Source organism: Anolis carolinensis, unplaced genomic scaffold, assembly GCF_035594765.1.
Source record: "Anolis carolinensis isolate JA03-04 unplaced genomic scaffold, rAnoCar3.1.pri scaffold_10, whole genome shotgun sequence".
Lineage (NCBI taxonomy): Eukaryota > Metazoa > Chordata > Lepidosauria > Squamata > Dactyloidae > Anolis > Anolis carolinensis.
The window spans coordinates 7,809,549-7,831,738 of NW_026943821.1; the positions used below are offsets into that span (position 1 = coordinate 7,809,549).

The following is a 22,190-nucleotide window of genomic DNA, read 5'->3' on the forward strand; positions in this document are numbered from 1 at the left end:
GCTCACCCTGTCTCGCAGATTCAAACCGGCAACCTTCAGGTCAGCAACTCAACCTTCAGGTCAGCAGTCCAGCCAGCACAAGGGTTTAACCCATTGCACCACTGCAATTTAGTAGTTCTGGCAATGGGATCACCTTTATTTTAGGGGATAAGATGATTTCTAGTCCTATGCCCTATGGTTACAGGAAAGCAAGAGACACTCTTTCTCAAGGCAATTCCACAATAACTTATGTTTTTATTAAATTAGACATCTTTCTGAAATGACGGGCAAAAAACTAATAACAAATGGAGAGGAACGTATAGTTTAAAAGAATACTGGCAAAAACAAACCTGCAAACCTGCAGCCGGGGAAAGGTGTGAATACTCGCCTTTCAGTCACAGCCTATACAGTTTTTTAAAATGAAACTAGTTCAGGAGTAGAAACTCACTGATCCCACTTTCTGAGGTGGACATAACAGACTCCTTTAAAAAAATTTCATTCAAACCATCCTGGATAATTCTGTGTCAGGTAAGAGAAAACAGAAGGCAAAAAAAATAAAAGGCCCATGCAATTAGACAGTGCCCATGGGCCCAACAAATGTAAGAGAAACAGGAAATTAATAATAAAAAAACAAAGATACACATGTGCTTCCAATTCCTTTTGGCCCAAGTCACTGAGTCGCCACAACTTGCTATGTTGACACCGGCAGCTGCTGAGTTCATTCTGGATCATACTCCGCATCAGGAAAGGCAAAGAGGAGCCCTTCGCATCATAGTCAGGGGAAGGGAGGAAGCAAACTGGTGGGCATTACTGCGTATCCAAGATTCCCGGCACATCCGATTTGTGTGCCAAATGGCTTCGCGTGATTTCAGAAGTAGCATGTTGCAGGGATGTCTGGCTGGTGAACGATGAATTGAAGGTGAGGCTGGATGCTGGCAGCAAAAGGAGAAGGGGAAAGAAGGTATTTTGAAAAACATATTCTGGAAATCGCTAAAACAAAGGAGAGGTTCAAGGTGTTGGTTCATACACTGTCACTGTGGAGAATGGGACTGACAATGCAAAAAAGGTGAGCTGGATATACCCTGTTGCCCCTAAAATAAGACATCCCCAGAAAATAAGAGCTAGTAGAGGTTTTGCTGAATTTCTAAATATAAGGCCTCCCTCCGAAAGTAAGACCTAGCAAACTTTTTGTTTGGAAGCATGCCCGCCAAACAGAACACCAGAGCATGCAGGATCGGTAAATGTACGTACCATAGATTGTTATACATGGAAATAATGGTAGTAACAAGAAATTCTTGATAGGATTCACAGTTGGTCTGGTTATGCTGGTTTGTGATGACAACTACTGTACAGTATATAATAAATGTTCATTTTTTTGTTCAACAATAAATGTGAATTCTTATTCATGGAAAAATAAGACATCCCCTGAAAATAAGACCTAGAGCATCTTTGGGAGCAAAAATTAATATAAGACACTGTCTTATTTTCGGGGAAACACGGTAGCATCTATGCCTGCATGCGTACCTTGGGACAGAGTCAGACTATTAGACAATGGTAAATGTTGGACATACTATCATAGCTGGTGCCTATGACTTAAAACAGGGATCCCCAAACTAAGGCCCGGGGGCCGGATGCGGCCCTCCAGGGTCATTTACCTGGCCCCCGCCCTCAGTTTTATAGTATAATATTTTTATATCAGTTTTAATAATATAATATATTGTGTTACACAATATAATACTAATAATAATACCATATACTGTAATAATATTAATTATATGTTATATATTACATATAATATTACTGTAATATTTAGTGTAATATTATTACACTATACTGAATTATCACAGTAACCATTTTACAGTAAATATAGTAATATATAATGCTAATATTGTGCTATGCTAATAATATAATATATTTATTTATTTATTTATTTATTTATTTTTAAATATGATCTTTATTGAAGTCTTTAAAACATAGAAGGCATTTTTTATCATAAAAAAGAGGTGGTGGATGGGGGGTGGGATCGGTAAGTGTGACGGTTATCCAGGATAAAGGGGAGGGTTGGGTTGTAGAAGAGGGGGGAAGGGAGAAAGGTGCAGGGTGGGGGGGGGGGAAGTTTGGGGGGGGAAAATAAAATTGACTTCTAAGTCCTGTCGAAAAGGGGGTAATTTTCTTTTCTTCTATCTTCTCTTATAAACTTCATTTGATTCTTCGGGTTCTTGAACTCTCCCTTTTTTCTTTTTATTTATTTATTTATTTATTTATTTGCGACATTTATATACCGCCCTTCTCACCCCGAAGGGGACTCAGGGCGGTTTGCAAGTATATATACATACAATATATTATATTATACAACTATATCGCAATATTATTAGTAATATTGCATGTAATATAAATATACAATTATAATAGTGAATTATAATTATTATTACATTGTATTACATCATAATATTATTATTAATATTACATGTATATACAATGTATTATAATATTAGTATAGTATAATATTATTATATATCATTATATCATTAAATTGATACAGGAGACATGGTATATTGTATGTACATATACATATTGTATGTACATACATATACATATTGTATGTACATACAGCTGCTCTGAGTCCCCTTTGGAGTGAGAAGGGTGGGATATAAATGTAGTAAATAAATGCAGTAAATAATTAATTAATTTTAGACTTGGGCTCGGCCAAAGTCTGAAGTGACTTGAAGGCACACAACAACAACAACAATCCTAATTAACTTAACTATCTCATTGGCTAGAAGCAGGCCCACACTTTCCATTGAAATCCTGATAGGATTATGTAGGTTAAAATTGTTTTCATTTTTAAATACTGTATTGTTCTTTCATTGTTGTTGTTGTTGTTGCTATTTTGCACTACAAATAAAATATGTGCAGTGTGCATAGGGATTTGTTCGTTTTTTTTTTCAAATGATAATTCAGCCCCTCAACAGTCTGAAGGATTGTGGACCGGCCCTCTGCTTCAAAAGTTTGAGGACCCCTAACTTAAAACCTTCCTGACATGTGCATATCTCCTGCTTGCAGCGTGAGAAAAAGACACACGTTATATTGCTGTGTTGGCTTATACACTGTCAAAGTATGGGATTGTCAATGCATACTTTGGGATAGACTCTCCTCTCTCTCCTCCTCACTTTCCTCTCAACTTAAATTAGTTGCATCAAAGTGATTTCAGTGTTTCACTTCACTGCCCTGGAGAAGAGGTAGAGGACAGGAAGGGATGGGATTTTCCTTTCCCAACAGACTCAGGCAAAAGCAAACCGCTGCAGCCTCTTGAATAACTTTTTGCCATCTAGAACAGCTCTGGTGTCTCTTGCTCCTTGTGACCTGGGTTTCACCTGTGAAATATTGCAGGGGATGTTGGTCCTCATCCTTTCAGCACTTTAGTAAGGCAAGGGACCCCGTTAATGAAAACCTGGATCAATCCTGCAACTCAGGGGAAGAGGTTTAAGCTGTACGTGAACAAGCAAGTATGATGATGATTATAATATTATTCCTATAGTTTTGCCACCATTTCCAGGTGCAATTTTGCTCAAAATGCCTCCAAGCTCACAGACCACCTTTTCTTCAGCAGAAGTGTCAGAAAGAAGCTGAAAATAAATTTGGAAGGCTCTCAGAACATGTTTTCTTTTTCTAATGGCTCTTAGTAGATCAGTTGCCAGCTCACCTGCCCGGAAAACAATAGCTTGTTCCAGCGTCCGGAAGAATCTGCCAATTATGACCTTGGCCTTGGGACCCACGGAAAGTGTCACTACGTATAGCACAAGGAGAGAAAGGATGGCAGCCATCGACATCTAGGAGCAGGGGAAAAGACATTTTTGAAAGGGGAGGTGTGTTAGAGTCATTGCTGATCAGTTAGCTATAGCGACATGCAAGCAGAGAGATCAAATGGGTTGATGTGAGTTTTCCGGGATGTCTGGCCATATTCCAGAAGCATTCTTTCCTGATGTTTTGCCCACATGTATGACAGGCAACCTCAGAGGTTGTGAGGTCTGTTGAAAACTGGGCAAGTGAGGCATATATATCTGTGGAATAATGTCCAAGGTGGGGAAAAGAACTCTTGTCTATTGGAGGCAAGTGTGAATGCTGCAATTTTATTTATTTATTTATTTATTTGCGACATTTATATACCGCCCTTCTCACCCCGAAGGGGACTCAGGGCGGTTTACAAGTATATATACATACAATATATTATATTATACAACTATATCGCAATATTATTAGTAATATTGCATGTAATATAAATATACAATTACAGTAGAGTCTCACTTATCCAAGCTAAACGGGCCGGCAGAAGCTTGAATAAGCGAATAACTTGGATAATAAGAAGGGATTAAGGAAAGGCCTATTAAACATCAAATTAGGTTATGATTTTACAAATTAAGCACCAAAACATCATGTTATACAACAAATTTGACAGATAAAGTAGTTCAATACGCAGTAATGTTATGTTGTAATTACTATATTTACGAATTTAGCACCAAAATATCACGATATATTGAAAACATTGACTATAAAAATGGCTTGGATTATCCAGAGGCTTGGATAAGCGAGGCTTGGATAAGTAAGACTCTACTGTATAATAGTCAATTATAATTATTATTACATTGTATTACATCATAATATTATTATTAATATTACATGTATATACAATGTATTATAATATTAGTATAGTATAATATTATTATATATCATTATATCATTAAATTGATACAGGAGACATGGTGGAAAGATGTCTTCCCGGCCCCGCCTTCTTCATTCAATTGAGCACCTTGATTAGCACTGAATAGCCTTGCAGCTTCAAAGCCTGGCTGCTTCCTGTCTGGGGGAATCCTTTGTTGGGAGGTGACTAGTAGGAAATGATTCCCCCAGGCAGGAAGCAGCCAGGCTTGGAAGCTGAAAGGCTATTCAATGCAAATAGCTGCCTATGTGTAAAGCTGCCTTGAGTCCCCTTCGGGATTGAGAAGGGCGAGGTATAAATATGGAAAATAAATGAATAAATAAATCATCAAGGTGGTCAATGGCAACATTCACACTTGCCTCAAACAGACAGTTCTTTCTTCCACCCTGGACATTATTCTACAGATACATACACCCCACTTGCCTAGTTTCCAACAGACCTCACAACCTCTGAGGATGCCTGCCATCAATGTTGGCGAATCGTAAAAAGAGAATGCTTCTGGAATATGGCCATACAGTCTGGAAAACTCACAGACCCAGTGATTCTGGCCATGAAAGCCTTTGACAATACAAAAAAGGAAGGTTCAGAGTCTTGGATGGTTGATTCACTCCCAATTGTTACTATTTTTCATTGGTATGAATTTTTACAACTCTCAAAGCAGAGTCGACAAAAAGCAGCTCTGAAGCCTCACACCAAACTTCCAAGCCAGTTCACTCTTGCAATTCCAAGGAACAAAGTTGTCTCAAAAGCATGCAAACACCACAAAGCAGAAGGCAAGGTGTATACATCTTAAATCCCTGCTCCTGCAGATCTAGAAAACTCTGGAGAGAGTAAACTGCTGCTGGTGGAGCCATGCCAACAGAGGCGGTTCAACCACCAGGCCAACTAGGCAGTTGCCTGTGGCGCCATCTTGTTGGGGGCGCCATCGAGGCAACTCCTGTCTCCTGCGGCCTGCCTCCGCAAGGTATCGAACTGCATTTTATGTTGATTTGTTGTAAAATATGATGTTTTAGTGCTTAATTTGTAAAATCTTAATGTAATTTGATGTTTAATAGGCTTTTCCTTAATCCCTCCTTATTATCAAACATTTTCGCTTATCCAATGCTTTTATTTTTCAGTGATTGGTTGGGGGGGGGGGGGGCGCCAAAATTCTGTTTGCCTACACTTGAAAAATACCTAGGGCCGGCTCTGCATGCCAAGCACACCAAACTCTAGAGAAGAAATGCCAAGAAGCATGTAGGCCCAGCTGCTGTTACCTTCAATAGATAGAGAGCCCTGGTATGGCTAAGGGGCAGGCCGTGGATGTGGACAATGAACTCCAAGGCGTAGTCGCAGTAAGTGGTTTGGTCCACTCCCCTGCGGAAGCAAAAAGGGGAGAAGGGGGTTGGCTACTGGGAAAGAGGATTTTGGGATTAAGTCTTCCACTTTCTCTTTCTTTTCTCTCTCACAATATGATGAATCTTGGTCCCATTCTTAGTGCTATGGGTATCTAGTCAGAGGCTTGGACTTCCATGCAATATGTCACATAAGGCATCACATCTAATAATTCATTGTATCTGTTGCACTTTATTTTGTCCCATTAGTTTGGCAATACTTTCATTGTCTATCACACCCAAGTCTCCCAGCAGTAGTAGTAGTAGTAAATCGCCTAGAGCATCGTGGATGGAGGGCGATTAATAATTAATTAAATGATGATGATGATGATGAAGAAGAAGAAGAAGAAGAAGAAGAAGAAGAACAACAACAACAACAACAACAACAACTGAATAAGAAGAGGTTGCCGGTTCAATATTCAATTTAATACTGTTATGGCTTGGTTTTACAAAAACAAAGCACGTTGTTAATATATCCACCTGTGTTTTGGGACTAGGTTTCATTGTGATGGGTTGTAAACATTTATCAGAGTGCGCAAATTATGGTTTAATTTTTAAAAATGCTCCGAAAAACAGATATCCCTCACGCTGGATTCAGCTCCATGGATAGCATTCAGAGCTTAAATAATTGGGCTCAAGCCAGGCAACACAGACTCTGGCCAAATATACTTCAACTGATTTATTGCTCCCACGTCATTAAACTGTTTAATCAACTGTGACTTGATTAAATATAACAGTTGGAAAAGGCTTTAGAAGTTGTTACCTCCAAAAGGCGGTCTATAAGTATAGCAAGTTGTAAATGAAATAAAACCGAAAAGCACAGTTACCTGTTTGATACCTTCAGCACAAAAAAGAAATCCGGAGTAAAGGTACTAGTGGGAATAATGTCATAACAGGGAGAGTTTTGCTGGCAAACCCACCTATGAGAGAGAGAACAGTGTCTTATGACAGATCACGCAAGGAGTTTGTGTCATGTGCCTGAGATGAGTGCGATAAGAGCTTTGGGTCGAGGGCTTAGGAGAGAGGGCTGAACAATTGTTGGAAAGAGAAACTTCCCAAGCCTCTCACTATTTATTTGTTAATGTATATATTTGCTAACCTGTATTCTATGTGTATGTTGATTTGCAGTTTGACTGTACCTCTTTGGTGTGGGAGGGACTACAGACAAGTGATTGCACTGAGCATGTTCAGACTCAGGACTCCATTTTGTATTCACTCTTTTGCATCAGACCTCAATGGAGGTGGATGCATGTATGTTGCTGTTTGGATTTCAATAAAGAAGTATGCATATGGACTTCAGTGAGTTCAAGTATACTTAAAGACTGTGGACTGTTGATTATGTGTGTAATCAACATAGAGAAGCTACATCCTATCTGTAACTGAACTTTAATAAGAAATGTGCCTGTATGGTGAATTAATACAAATGTTTATGAGTAAACAATATATGCTATTTTTCAAAGAAGACTTTGGGTTTTTTTAAATCTCTGAGTGCATATTTTAAACTAAAAGGTTTTTAAAGGGGTGTGTATAAAATTATACAATTATAATTACAACTGCGATTTCAACTTTAAAGAAACAACCATCCTCTGCTAGCCAAATATATTTTTGTAGGGGCATGTCTTTGTCCTTGGCAGTTCAAATACATGGTTCTTCAGTTTAACAGCTGAGTTACCTGTGTACCATTACATAAATGCTTATGAACATCACTTGTTCAAAGGGTCGACTTCTAACAAAGGTCATGAGTTCGAGGCCAGCCCGTGGCGGGGTGAGCACCCGTCAATTAAAAATAAAAAATAGCCCCTGCTCGTTGCTGACCTAGCAACCCGAAAGATAGTTGCATCTATCAAGTAGGAGATAAGGTACCACTTATAAAGTGGGGAGGCAAGTTTAACTAATTTACGACCTGGAATGAGGAAGTGCCGTCAGTGTGGATGATGAAGCAGCTGCTCCCCCCTGTGGCCAGAATCGAACATCCCCTCAGAAGAACGTTAACTTGCCTCTGCGTGTGTCTCTCAGTCTCTGTTTGATGTGTTTATGGGCATTGAATGTTTGCCCTATGTGTGTTATAATGTTATCCGCCCTGAGTCCCCTTCGGGGTGAGAAGGGCGGAATATAAATACTGTAAATAAACAAAGTCATGCTTTTCTTGACTAGAGGTTTTCAGAAGGTGGTCTGCACATGTTCATGGAGATTCACATTTGCCAAACGGATATGACATAATTTTCCCTTTTCAACAAGGTTATGATTGCCATTTATTTCCACAGAGCTATCTGCCCAGAGATTAGATGCAGTTATTTCCAATAGGTTATGTCCAATAACAATGAGGGAGGGGAAAAACTGGACTCGAAGGAAGCTTAATAACAAATACACCTATCATTGCCTCATTTATTTCGGAGGAAGATCAGAGACCAAAAGCAGAATAAATGTACTCTATACTGTGAAGCTTACAGTATCCCAGAGCTGGCTTGAGAGAGGACATGGAAACCTTCAGCACTGGTCATGTTTTCTTCACCATCGGCCCTAAGCCAGATGAGACTGTATGTTTCTCTAGGAAAAGAAAATGAAAACAACCCAAGTTGGGCATAGTTGGGAATCATGCAGCCCTACAGATGTTGCTGGACTATATCAATAGCAACTTTGTCAGCATGTGAAAGGATGGGAGCTCCAGTCTAAATTCTGAGAGGCTGTGCATCCTCAAACTGAGGGCTCCACAACAAGTCAATACATGTTGTTGATTGTTGTTAATTGTTGACTTATTAAGCTATGTAACAAAGTTTGAAAACAATTTGTTCCTGGTTTGAAAGTGTTATTTCCTGTTTAATTGTGCTGTCCTTACTTTGAAAGTAGTTGTTATACTCCAGAAACTTCGTCATTGTGGCTGCCACAAACTACGTTGAATTGGTTGAAACTCTATGAGATATTAATTGAAAAGGTATAGCAGAATGTGCTGCAGGATGTCCCTCCCACAAAACCAAGTTTTCTATAGCTGAATAAATGCTTTCCATGTTTTTGTGATAGAAGCAAATAGGAAATGACATTATAAGTCAGGAACAAAATTTGTATTACATAGTATTATGAAAAGCAACTGAGAAATTGCTTTTTAGAAATTAGCAAGTTTATTATGCCATTTTCCTCTCAGTGGGCTACTGCATATTGTACGCACCTGCCGTTCATAGTGTTGTATTGCAAAATCTCCTCTGTGTTGAAGTATCTGATGTTATCTACTGAAAAAGCTCCCCCACCAATGATGCTGAAGATATAGCTGCCAGTAAAAAAAGAGAAGAAAAAGTAGGTGAGTTTGCAGGCAAAAGCCATAACTATTTGTATTTTATTGTGTTTTCATTTCTTTTTCATTGTTATTCTTATTTTGTTGGTCATTGTTTTGTTATTAAGTTACAGTTAGGTTGTTTTTATTGTCTAATCTGCTTCATCTTGATGTAAACTATTTTGTAAAGTTTTCTTTGGGCATGAAATGGTTGCCATATGTTTGGAAACCGCCCTGAGTTCCTTCGGGGAGATAGGGCGATCTATAAATAAAGTTTATTATTTGTTATTGTTATTATTAACTATTGTAAAGTTTTGCTTTTTCACAAAGTTTCAAACATCTGGGACAAAATCTTCACCCCTTTTTATGGTGTTACCCAGCCTGCACTTTATTGCAAGGACAGTGTTTACGTCAGAGGAACAATTGGGTGTTGCTGAGTGGAGAAAAATGAATTTGTTATAGAGAGGGCTATGGAGGAGGAAGATGATGATAATAATTATTTGTACTTTCTTTTCTCTCGGGATTAAGATGGAATACTGCACATATTGAGGAGGCTTATTATTGCAGAGCTAGCAGGGAGACGAGGACGTTAGAAACAAGGAGCACAACAGAATGCATATGACACAAAAAGGCCACAGTCCCAGTCCAAAGTTGTGACAAAGAGAAGAGTATGACTAACTAAGAAACTTAAGGCAGGTGGCAGAAATGAATTTCAAATCTCAATACCTACTAGGAAAAACAGCAGTGTCTTTTGTGGAGAGAAGGAGAAAGATATAAATAGACATAATAATCATAATCATAATCATAAAGATAATAATTCTGTCCCTTTCCCTCCTCCTGCTAACTTTTGCATTTTGAACTCAATCTGCAGCAACTGAAGTTAAGGGAGAATCTGTGAGGAGATGAGAAAAACCAGGACATTTTAAAGTACTGTAACTGGAAATATGGAGCAACAGAAGATTCACCAGGGATGTCCCTGTCCATGTGCATTGGGTTTGGGCCCAGGTACCTCCACCTTGTTCCAAAGACATTGAATAAAGGGCTTGAGAATCTATTCATCCCAACTCAACATTTCCACAAAGCTGTGCTCAGGCCTCACCTTCCATTGAAACGCCCCGAGTGCCCTGTCACCATGTCTTGGATCAAGAAGAAAGGGTAAAACACTGCAAAGAAAGAAAGAAAGAGCATCAAATATGCTGAATGCTTGGAATGGTTCCAAGTGGAGCAGGCTAAACTGGACAACCCCTCTTCTAATCGTCTTACTGACCAGAATCAAACATCAATTCTTGCTGGTCCTGGCTGAGGAATTACTGGATTTACGCATCTTTTCTGTTGTAACAAATAGACCTTTATCTGTGTTTGGTCCAGTCATCCAACTTCTCAGCTCACTTCATGGCAGAATCCAATACCTCTGGGTATTCTTCCTGCTGTCCTTACCATCATTGTAGTAGAAGCAGGGCATCTCGGGGTCCGGTTCCACGCAGTCGAAGTAGCGCTTGTTCTTTTCGCCAGTGTAATTCTTGGTGTAAGTGATGTCAAAAGCCAACCTTCTGCCTGGAGGACATCCAATATTGATGCCGATTGTATCACTGCCCTGCAAGATAGGTAGAGAGTAAGGGTAAAGGCCTTTTGCTTTATAGTTATTAATTTCAAACTGGTCTCAATTACTATGCTTCATATATTTATGAAAATCACCATCAAGAAGTCAAAACCACAATTACCTTTGTGTGTGGTCCTTCATCTGTGTAATCATAGCAGTTCATCCCTGAGTGTGCAACCTGGAAAAAGCAGGACAAACAGAACACATTTCAAAGGATCAGCTATTCTGGCACACCAAATAGTATCTGATGACCTAGCTAGCCCTAGCCTAAGAGCTTTCCTGTTTAGACAGGCCTTTAGTAAAGGAAATTAATTTGGAGTGACAGAAAACATCATACATTATGGACTGGAGCATGAATGTACATTGTAGTTGTTTTTTAAATTGGCTGATTTCATTATGTTTATATCTATTATTGGAGCCCTGATGGTGCAGCGGGTTAAATCGCTGAGCTGTCTAACTTGCAGACCAAAAGGTAGGCAGTTCGAATCTGGGGAGCAGGGTAAGCTGCTGCTGTCAGCCCCAGCTTCTGCCAACCTAGCAGTTCGAAAACATGCAAATGTGAGTAGATCATTTGGTACCACTCTGGTGGGAAGGTAACGGCACATCCATGCAGTCATGCTGGCCACATGATGTTTTATTATTATTTATTATTATCCAAAGAAACAGGATAGTGGAATTAAATATTTGGCACTGACAAAGACTGTTACCTTACCTTTAAGTTAGCAGAGCTCTTCAACAACTCTTTCCCACTGAGCTGCTGCCTAGGATACTTGCCACTGTCTGTGATTATCACCTGTAGGTTGTAAGGCAATACTTTTGGATATTGCTTTATGGCTATCAGCCTCCTCCCAGTAGACTTAAATCAACGAAAAGTTTCATGAGAACCACCACTCCTCTAAATGCTCCTCCAGCAACAACAAGAATATCCCTGTGGACAGCAAAATCAGGCAATTCTAACTGGATGGCCCCCCACGAGGCTCTTCCTCCATGGACAAACCAAGAATGGGCAATTTGGAAGTCCATGAACAGACTCAGAAGTGGAGTTGGCAAATCAAAAGACAACCTGGCAAAATAGCATTACCTAGAACAGTGGTTCCCAACTTTTTTTTTTCCTGACCAGGGACCACTCTCCCAATCAGTTTTTGGTCAACTTTAGATTTCCTTTGGTTATTTGGGGTGTTGATTCAGAAAATTGCATTGGATAGATCACATCAGCTCTAGTTTCTGACACAGAACACATGCCATCCAGTAGTCCCCATCCGATCACCCACAGAAAACCATATTTAATAATCTAGAGCTTATGTGGTCTATCCAATGCAATTTTCTGAATCAGCACTCCAAATAACCCCAGGAACAAGCCTAAAAACAAAGACACCATTAAAAAAATTTTTGGGGTTGGGCTGTATTATTATCCCTAGTAGTAACGATGAGGCTATGTACATGCTCAGAGATACATTGTTTCCCAGAATGCTAACTGCTGCATTTCTGACATGCATGGCCCGAGTCCAGTTTATCTGACCTTATAGAGGACGGAGCCCCTGCTGATGAGTTCGTGTCTCTCTAGATCCGCACGAATATATTCCGGATGGGCTAAAAGTATGGTGAGCCACATGTAGTTGAGAGAATTCTCTTCCGCCGTTTCCCCCACTAAAGGCAAAAGAGAAGAAGGTCCATTGCTTCACTTAAACTTTTGTTTTTTTTAACATTTTATTTATAGTTATTGCAATACATTAAAAAAAACCTAAGAAAAATGAAAACGCAAACAAATCAAAGCAAAACACAAAACATAAAAAACAAAAACAAAAACAAAAGGAAGACATAAACCAACCAAAAGCTAAGCCCAGTTCCCCCTGACCCTCCCCTCTTTCTATATTGCCTTCCAGCTCCACTGCATAGCGTTTTGCTTCTTTACATTTCAATTTTTCCCCCGAACCTATTATCTTGGTACCTGAGAGTTTCTATTCTTACCCATCAATTCCTTCTATGGTTCCAAATTCCTCCTTTCCCTTAGATATTTACTGAAATTGCTCCAGTCCGTTTTTACCCTTGTCTGCAGTTGTTGTGAGATTATCTGCGTTAATATGTCCATATTTTTTATGTCCATCAATTTCAGTGTCCATTGTTCTATTGACGGTATTTCCGATGTCTTCCACAATTTCGCTATTACAATTCTTACTGTGCTTATCATATGCTTCACTTAAACTTTTATGATGCATTTACACTTGTATAGAAACAGTTCCTTCACAACATAAAAAATCAAAACCCATAAATTTAAAGCAGATAGCAATTTGTGATGCTATATTCAAAAAGGAATCAAGGCCTTGGTTTTAATAACATGTGCAGTTTGTTTCATAAGCCACATTGGTGTCCTGGAGGCAAAATTTTGGGGTGCAGAGGCAGAGAGAGGCACATCTGGAGAGCTCTGTGGTTCTTCTGGCCGCTCACACACAAGAATAGAATAAGGGAGGGCCAACTAATGATTTTGTTCAAATTACAGGAAAGGAGATTCCACCTGAACATTAAGAGTAATTTCCTGATCATAAGAAGAGCTGTTCAACGGTGAAACTCTCTGCCTTGGAGTCTGGTGGAGGCCCCTTCTTTGGAGGCTTTTAAACAGAGGCTGGATAGCCATCTCTCGGTGGTTGGTTTGATGATGCTTTTCTCCTGCATGGCAGAAAGGGGCTGGACTGGACGGTGTTGCCTAGGTTATTAGAAGTCGTTTTTTATTTTATAAAATGCATAATGTTGTGAGTGTACTACAACTCACATCATGCCAGATTAACCCCCTGAAATACTATCAATATTTAAAATTTGTCATGTTGGGCAAATGTGCTCTAGATACATCATTGGTGGGGTTCAGTGTGCTCTCTGGCTGCGGGATGAATTACAACTCCCACCAGGGTAGGTCGGTCCCATCAAATCCCTCCAGTACGTTCAGTTAGGTCCAGGTCCATCATTGGTGGGGTTCGGAGTGCTCTTTGATTTCAGGTGAACTATAAAGCTCAGTACCTACAACTAATAAATGTCAAGGACAATTCCTACCCAAATACACCAGTATTCAAATTTGTGCATATTGGGTGTACGTGCTAAATTTGGTGCAGATCCATTGTTGTTTGCACTCACAGTGCTCTCTGGATGTATAATTCCTATAAATCAAGGTGAATCTCCTGCATTTTTTGTTGGTCATGGGGGTTCTGTGTGCTGAGTTAGGTCCAAGGCCATCGTTGGTGGGGTCCAGAGCGCTCTTTGACTGCAGGTGAACTATAAATCCCAGTATGTGTAGTGGCTATAAATCAAGGTGAATTCCCCCCAAACCTCTCCAGTATTTTTCTTTGGTCATGGGGATTTTGTGAGCCAAATGTGGCCCAGGTCCATTATCAGTGGGGGTCACAGTATTCTGACTTGATGCAGGGTGAACTACAACTTCCATCATGTGGAGTCAATCCCCCAAACTCCTCCAGTATGTTTAGTTGCTACTCACTTCTGTTCTGTTTATTATGCAGACAGAGTTGAAAAGAGTAAGAAAGGGTTAAGGGAGAGGCAGTGGGCAGGATCATGCAAATTCCACATGAATGGAGAGAGTAAGAAACACTGGGATGTTTGGTGGAGGAAAAACATAAATTATAGGATGAAACTGTCCCCGAGTGAAAGCATTCCTTGGGTGATGGGCAGTATGGGGTTTGGGGAAGACATTGGCAGGTCTCTTGGACATGTTCATGGCACTCACTATAACCTGCAATGTCATTGGAGGGAGGGCTTTTGGTGGCTCCTCAGCACTGTGGGTTATGGCAGTTTGTGGAAGCCTGTCTGTGGAAGTGGGCACCTGGGCCACATACACACATACATATTTTCACTTTTATTATGTGTATAGATGTAATGGAGGCAATATTTGAAAGGGGAACCTCCTTTCCTGTCTGCGATATGCATCCTTATGAAGTACACCACTTCAATCTCTTTCCTTCCATGTGGAATATGTCGTTCCACATTGCTGCCAAAAGCAAAACTGGTTGTCAAGAAAAATATCAGCCAAAGAACAGACAGGCCCTCCCTATTTCCAATTTTCAAGAAGAAGGGACTCATGTTTGCTGTTTATATGTATGTTAACTGCCCTGAGTCCCTCTGGGGAGAGAGGGTGGTCTAGAAATAAAGTTGTTGTTGTTGTTGTTGTTGTTGTTGTTATCAAGGATTGGTGGTTGGGAGAGGCAATGAGGACACTGCCCCTAAAATATAGAACCTATCCCTACAAATCAACTTCTGCTTCAGTCCCCATATTTCCAGCAATGCAGAGAGTGAAACCATGAAAACCATTCACTTCTAGAATTGGTTTTCAAATGCCCTTGGTCAAATCCGCCAGTTCCTTTTCTCTGGATGGTGTTTTTAAAAAGTCAAATGAACCTTTAAGCTACTGCAATATGAGGAATTTGAGGAAAATGCCATGGGGAGGGAGGATTTTATTGGGGGACAATGCCATTATCTCCCACATCTTACTGCTCTGTTTGGTCGTCCGGATGCTCAAGTACACAGAGAAGAAGAAGGTCTGCTTCTTGTCCAAGTAGATGGTTTTCGGCAATACATTATTGGGTCTGAGATTGTATATCTTCACATAGTTGGCCATGTCAACATACATGCCTCCAGAAGATCTCCCGTTGCTGGCCAAGTAGTAGTAGTATTCCTGGAAAGAGTTGAATGCAACTCAGGCATATAAACAATCCAGTCCTACATATGGTCATAGGAGTGCTACTATTATTAATAGATTGGTCTACACTCCCCTTTTTCTTATTATGTGTTTCTTATTATGTATTGAATCAGCTGCTGCTATCTGCTTTGATTCAAATGGGAGAGATAGGTAAGAAATCTAGGCCGTTTGCAGAAAAGGTGTGTCTGCAGCAGAACTGTTCAAAATAAAAGCAATCACTCCGTTCAGACAATGAAAATCCTGCAAGATGAGTAACTGAAATCAGAGCTCTATGCCAACTATATAAATACGTCACATAGCCTTAGCTATTAGTTCCCTTTACTGGGTGTTTCAATTTTGTTCCTATTTTGTATAATGACAGTTTTGCAAGTCATATGGAAAAGGCCCGAAGCCAGGCACTGAGGTTTGCCTCCAGTTCAAGTCTGGGTGACCACAAGAATTAGAAACTTAAAATTGCTGTTATAAAAATATTATGAGTCCAATTTTCAGAAAATCTAATTTTATGGCCTATACAACAATATGTACTTTCATATCAGTAAATACCTACAAATCTACATCTATACCTCCAGCATCTAGCATGGGCTGTGGCGCAAGCTGGTGAGCAGCCAGCTGCAGCCAGCTGAGACCAATCACTCTGACCAAGAGGTCATGAGTTAGAGGCCAGCTCGGAGCCTGCGTTTGTCTTTGTCTTTGTTCTATGTCAAGGCATTGAATGTTTGTCTTATATGTGTAATGTGATCCGCCCTGAGTCCCCTTTGGTGTGAGAAGGGCGGAATATAAATACTGTAAATAAATAAATAAATAAATCTACAAAGACCTGAGTGTTTTGACCATTTCTGATCTGCAATAATGGACTTAGGTAAAGGTTTCCCCTGACATTAAGTCCCGTCATCTCTGACTCTGGGGGTTGGTGCTCATCTCCTTTTCTAAGCTGAAGAGCCGGCATTGTCCAAAGACCCCTACAAGGTCATGTGGCCAGCATGACTGCATGGAGTGCCGTTACCTTCCCGCAGGAGTGTTACCTATTGATCTACTCACATTTGCATGTTTTCGAACTGCTAGGTTGGCAGAAGCTGGGGCTAACAGCGGGCGTTCATTCCGCTCTCTGGATTCAAACTCATGACCTTTTGGTCCATAAGTTCAGCAGCTCAGCACTTTATCACACTGCGCCACCAGGCAATTCCCCCAATAGTGGACTTAGTATCTTTTTATTTTCTCCATATTTCTTGAGATCAGAAATTAGAAGCAGTCTTTGGAACTGCATACACATGCCTAACTTGCTATTTTAGCAAAGTGCCTCCAAATCAGTATTTTTTTAAAGGGGGGGCTAAGTCTAAGATATGCCTGAAATTAATCTTCAGGGAGGGGGGATCTTTATGGGGAATCATTCTTAATATTGTCGAGGGCTTTCATGGCTGGAATCACTGGGTTGCAGTGAGTTTTCCGGGCTGTCTGGCCACGTTTCAGAAGCATTCTCTCCAACAAATGCTACATTCAGCAAAGGACAAGATCCTCTTGCTGTGAATTTTCCAGACTGTATGGCAATGTTGCAGAAGCATTCTCTCTTGACGTTTTGCCCACAGCTATGGCAGGCATCCTCAGAGGTTGTGAGGTCTGCTGGAAACTAAGCAAGTGGGGTTTATATATCTGTGGAATGTCCAGGGTGGGAGAAATAACTCTTGTCTGTTTGAGGCAAGTGGGAATGTTTCAACTGGCCACCTTGTTTAGCACTGAATGGCTTTTCAGCTTCAAAGCCTGGCTGCTTCTTGCCTGGTGGAATCCTTTGTTGAGAGGTGTTAGCTGGCCCCGATTGTTTCCTACCTGGAATTCCCCTGTTTTCTGAGTGTTGCTCTTTATATGCTGTCCTGATTTTAGAGTTTTTTAAATACTGGTAGCCATATTTTGTTCATTTTCATGGTTTCCTCCTTTCTGTTGAAATTGTCCACATGTTTGTGGATTTCAGTGGCTTCTCTGTGTAGTCTGACATGGTGGTTGTGAGAGTGGTCCAGCATTTCTGTGTTCTCAAATAATATGCTGTGTCCAGGTTGGTTCATCAAGTGCTCTGCTATGGCTGACTTCTCTGGTTGAGTTAGTCTGCAGTACCTTCCATGTTCCTTGATTCGTGTCCAGGCAATTCTGCTGCGTTTGTGGATCCCTTTGTAGACTTGTCCACACCTGCATGGTATACGGTAGACTCCTGCAGAGGTGGAAGGATCCTTCTTGCCTTTTGCCGAACGTAGCATTTGTTGGAGAGAATGCTTCTGGAACATGGCCATGCAGCCCAGAAAACTCACCACAACCCAGTGATTCCAGCCATGAAAGCCCTCGACAACTGACACATTCCTAAGATTGTTTTTTTTCTTACTGCGTCTTGCTTCTTGTTCTTCCACCAGCGCCACGTGGGGTCATGGACTGGGTCAGCATAAGACTAGCAAGATAAAAAAAAAAAGAAAACTTGGTAAGGAACAGCTTTAAGATAGAGGGAGAGAAAGACAGAGAATCCATCTGGGCAAGAAAAACAGTCCTCACTCTGTGGTAAGCTGAGTGCAGATGGAGCAGCTGGTAGACCAGACCTTGGTACACAATCAGTGCCTTCACGTCATGGAAGTTTGTTTTTTCCATGACTTCCGGTGGATTGGCACGATAGTGCTCCATCCGAGTAAAGCGCTGTGGGAATGGCAAGTCCACAAAGCGGAGCACGGCAAATGGGCAACGGTGGGTGAATCTGATGTAGTCTATGCCACTAGGAAGAAAGAAGCAGACACATCATACAAGGTTCTGTGGTTCCTGCCCATTGAGAATGCTGCTTAGAACTAGGATAATTCCACATGAAACCCTCTGGAAGTGCATGTTGCTTACCTCAACACACACAGCCTTTATTGGCATACAACAACAAAATCACAACGCAGGCATATAAAACAAGAGGAAGTCACAGACAAAAAGGAAAGCAGAATTAAAGAGTCACTAATCTCCAGAATAATATCTCACAAAAGAATGCATCAAAGTTGTTTAGAAGATAATGAATTTTGTAACGCCATTGAGAACATTGTGAAAAAATTGAATTCCTGTATTTCATTTGCATATTAGCATATTTAGGGCATACAAACAAAGAATGGTGAAGTCACAAGAACATATTCTTTTGGAATTTTCCACATATATCTCCCATTCAAAAGATTTTATTGTAACATATTACATCTTGCAGATGCCAAAGCTCTCCTCTGGGTGGGATTAATCAAAATGAGAAGATAAGTTGCCATGATTCCACGCTCGCATGGAATTAAGGATGTGGTAGAGGAACAAGTTGTCTTTGTTCCAAGAGTCAGATTATGAAAGTGAATATGCAAACATCTGCTCTTGACTGACTTGCAGGCTTCCACATTTGTAAGCCTTACGAGTGCTTCCAAAGACAGACCAATTGCTTCGATCTCTCTGAGAATCAAAGAATACCATTCTGAAATAAAATGATCTCATAGCTGTGATTTGCTAGCCATTTGTGTCTATGCTACGATCTGGAAAACCATTTTCTGGAGTACTGATGCAGGAAACTATACAAATCTATTGTCCTGGCAAGTTCAGAATCAATGAAACTACACCTTGTGTGTTCACAACTCACTTGTGTGTCATCCCTTTGTGAGGAGTGCTGATCATCTGATCATAGGTCAGGATATGATCCAAAGGGAATTTTCTCTTGATTATCCTTCCAGTGGTTCCAGGATCCTCTCTATAAATCAACTAAAAAAAAAAAAAGAGGGGGGGGGGGGACAAGAACAGTTATTTTATCCTAGATAACCATATACCCAGCACACAAATGACTATTTCCACATTTCCTCTGTAATATAGAATTATGCAACACTCTGTAATATTTAGTTACACTATACTGCCACAGACTTCAAGTCAAGGAAAAGCTATCACAGGGATTTATTGGCATGATTTGTTTTGAGGGGTTTCTCCGTCACCTTGCTCTGAGGCTGAGAGAGGGTCAGTTGACCAAGATCTGAACATGAAACCCCTGACCCTACCACTACTCCTTTCCAAATGTCAAAATCACAGCAAAGGAAACCCACCTCTTGCATCCCATCCTTGTCAAAGAAAACACTGACTAGAGAATGATTGGCTTTCAATTCATAATCTGGTGAGCCTTCCATCACTTGCAGGGTATTGTACATGGACCAGGCTTTTGACGGATACGCTTTTTTGATCTCTGTGCTGCCCTCTTTCATAACCCAGACCTTGAATTGGAGGGAGAGAAATGCTCAATTACAATTTCTCTTTCCACACACACACAGATCACTGGGGTGTCACTGAATCATTCCCCATTCCCCCATTCCTTTTTGCAGTACAGTAGAGTCTCATTTATCCAACACTCACTTATCCAACTTTCTGGATTATCCAACGCATTTTTGTAGTCAATAATTTCAAAACATCGTGATATTTTGGTGCTAAATTCGTAAATACAGTAATTACAACATAACATTACTGCATATTGAACTACTTTTTCTGTCAAATTTGTTGTATATCATGATGTTTTGGTGCTTAATTTGTAAAATCATAACCTAATTTGATGTTTAATAGGCTTTTCCTCAATCCCTCCTTATTATCCATAAGTGAATATTATATTATATTCACTTATCCAACGTTCTGCTGGCCTGTTTATGTTGGATAAGTGAGACTCTACTGTAATTACTGATAGAAAAAGAAAACAACAAACAATATAATAAGTAACAGAACAAATTATTTTTTCCTGAAAGGTAGTACTAAAAACAGAGGTCATAAAACATTAGCAATTAATTACTTTGAAAAACAACCTTCTATGATCTAGGCTTAGCTCACCCAGCCTCCGCACAACTAGGCAGAGAGAAAAGCATGGTCCATGACATTTTCAGAAACCATTCAAATGTTGTAGCCAACAGATTAAATTCAAGATCTGGCCAAATTATGTCCACAAAGAAGAAGAGACCTCATATCTGTCTACAAACAAACAGAAGCAGGTTAGTCTTGCTCAGCTACTTTGTGGAACGTAGCATTTGTTGGATTTTCTTAGTGGGTCTGTAGATGGTTTGTAGGTTGTGTTTCTTCATTAGCTTCCCTATGCAGTCAGAGATTTCCTTGATGTATGGTAAGAACACTTATCCTCTGGGTGGGTCTTTTTCTTGACTCTCGTGGCTTGTTCTTGGCCTTGCAGCTCTTCTGATGTCTGAGCTGGAGTCTCCATTGGCCTGTAGAGCCCAGTTTAGGTGGTTCACTTTACCTTGGAGAAGGTGGGGTTTGCAGATTCTTTTTGCACAGTCTGCTAGGGCTTTAATTGTGCTTCTTTTTTATCTGGGTGATGGGTGGAGTTTTTATGTTGCTATCTATCTGTATGTATAAAAATCCAGTGATTCTGGCCATGAAAGCCTTCAATAACACAGTGAATGATCCATTAGTAAGTAATCAATCCAATGAATGATTTTCTTGTTTCCGTCATGGATTTCAGTGCTGAAAACAATAAACTCTTAGTCTCCTTCCAACATGCTGCTACTGATTTTGCTATATTTAAGGTGATGTCTCACATACTGAAATAAATAAACAACAATGCCCCCATTTCCCATAACAATTAGCTACTGGGTCCACAAGGAAGATAAACACACGTACCTCATCTGTATCCGTAACAAAAGCAATGTGCCCAGTAAAGGACATAACAAAATATTTGATGGCGGAGTCTCCCGGAAAGTTGGACAAATAAATGTAACTTGCCATGTCATTGCTGTCAAGAAAAGTCAAGGGAAGAAAATCATTTTGTACAAATGTTACAGATCAAAGCACTGGCAATATTTAAAAATAAGCAGGTTCTTTTGCTCCCAGAAAGTGGGTAGGTTTGGGAATGTGAACATAAATGATAAATGTAGCCAGATGAACTAGTAGTAGAAGTAGGAATAATGAGAAGAATGGGCAAGGAAAAATGTATCCAGAATTGGGAAGGAGAAGAAGGACAAAGAAGTAACAAGATTAAAAAATGAGTGAGAAGATTAGTAGAACTAGATGGAAGAGGAGAAGACATTTCGCCAGTAGTTGTGGAAGAGAGAGGAAAAAAAGGGAAAAAGGACCAAAGTGTAACAAAAGAGTGTAGAAAGAGAGGATGTTTAGCTAGGAGTTGTGGGGAAAAGGGGATGAGGAAGACCAGGACTAATGCAAGAGGGAATGTTGGGCCATATTCAGATCAGCAGGTTTGATTACTGCAATGCTCTCTACATGGGGCTGCCCTTGAAGATGGCCTGGAAACTTCAGCTGGTTCAAACATCGACAGCCAGGCTCCTAACCAGGGCTAATTATAGAGAGCATACAACACCTCTGCTAAAGCAGTTCCACTGGCTGCCAATAAGCTGCTAGTCCCTATTCAAGGTGCAGGTGATGACCTATAAAGCCCTACACGGCTCAAGCCCTGCCTATCTCCGTGGTTGCATCTCCCTCTACGAACCAGCGCGGGCATTAAGATCTGCCAGGGAGGCCCTCCTCTCGCTCCCACCACCGTCACAAGCACGGTTGGTGGGGACAAGGTAGAGGGCCTTCTCAGTGGTGGCTCC

The 22,190-nt window shown here is 40.4% G+C and overlaps 1 protein-coding gene across 11 annotated transcripts in view; it reads right to left on the bottom strand.

Moving 5' to 3' along the window:
* Positions 1–214: 214 nt before the first annotated feature.
* Positions 215–22,190, bottom strand: part of LOC103280541 (cation channel sperm-associated auxiliary subunit gamma) — a 60,247-nt gene continuing 38,271 nt past the window's right edge. For 6 of the 11 annotated variants that reach the window (XM_008119923.3, XM_062962790.1, XM_062962788.1 and 3 more), the window contains 17 exons: positions 21,262–21,373; positions 19,695–19,859; positions 19,244–19,362; positions 18,160–18,373; positions 17,996–18,058; positions 15,423–15,606; positions 12,454–12,581; positions 11,647–11,727; positions 11,056–11,112; positions 10,772–10,928; positions 10,434–10,497; positions 9,233–9,331; positions 8,518–8,616; positions 6,897–6,989; positions 5,953–6,052; positions 3,683–3,809; positions 215–911 (listed from right to left, as the gene is read on the bottom strand). In XM_008119923.3, coding sequence (XP_008118130.1) covers positions 787–911; positions 3,683–3,809; positions 5,953–6,052; positions 6,897–6,989; positions 8,518–8,616; positions 9,233–9,331; positions 10,434–10,497; positions 10,772–10,928; positions 11,056–11,112; positions 11,647–11,727; positions 12,454–12,581; positions 15,423–15,606; positions 17,996–18,058; positions 18,160–18,373; positions 19,244–19,362; positions 19,695–19,859; positions 21,262–21,373 — 1,987 coding nt within the window. In that variant the 3' untranslated portion in view covers positions 215–786. The remainder of the gene's footprint in view (positions 912–3,682; positions 3,810–5,952; positions 6,053–6,896; positions 6,990–8,517; positions 8,617–9,232; positions 9,332–10,433; positions 10,498–10,771; positions 10,929–11,055; positions 11,113–11,646; positions 11,728–12,453; positions 12,582–15,422; positions 15,607–17,995; positions 18,059–18,159; positions 18,374–19,243; positions 19,363–19,694; positions 19,860–21,261; positions 21,374–22,190) is intronic. The other 5 variants (XM_062962794.1, XM_062962791.1, XM_062962792.1 and 2 more) reach the window with 5 other exon arrangements.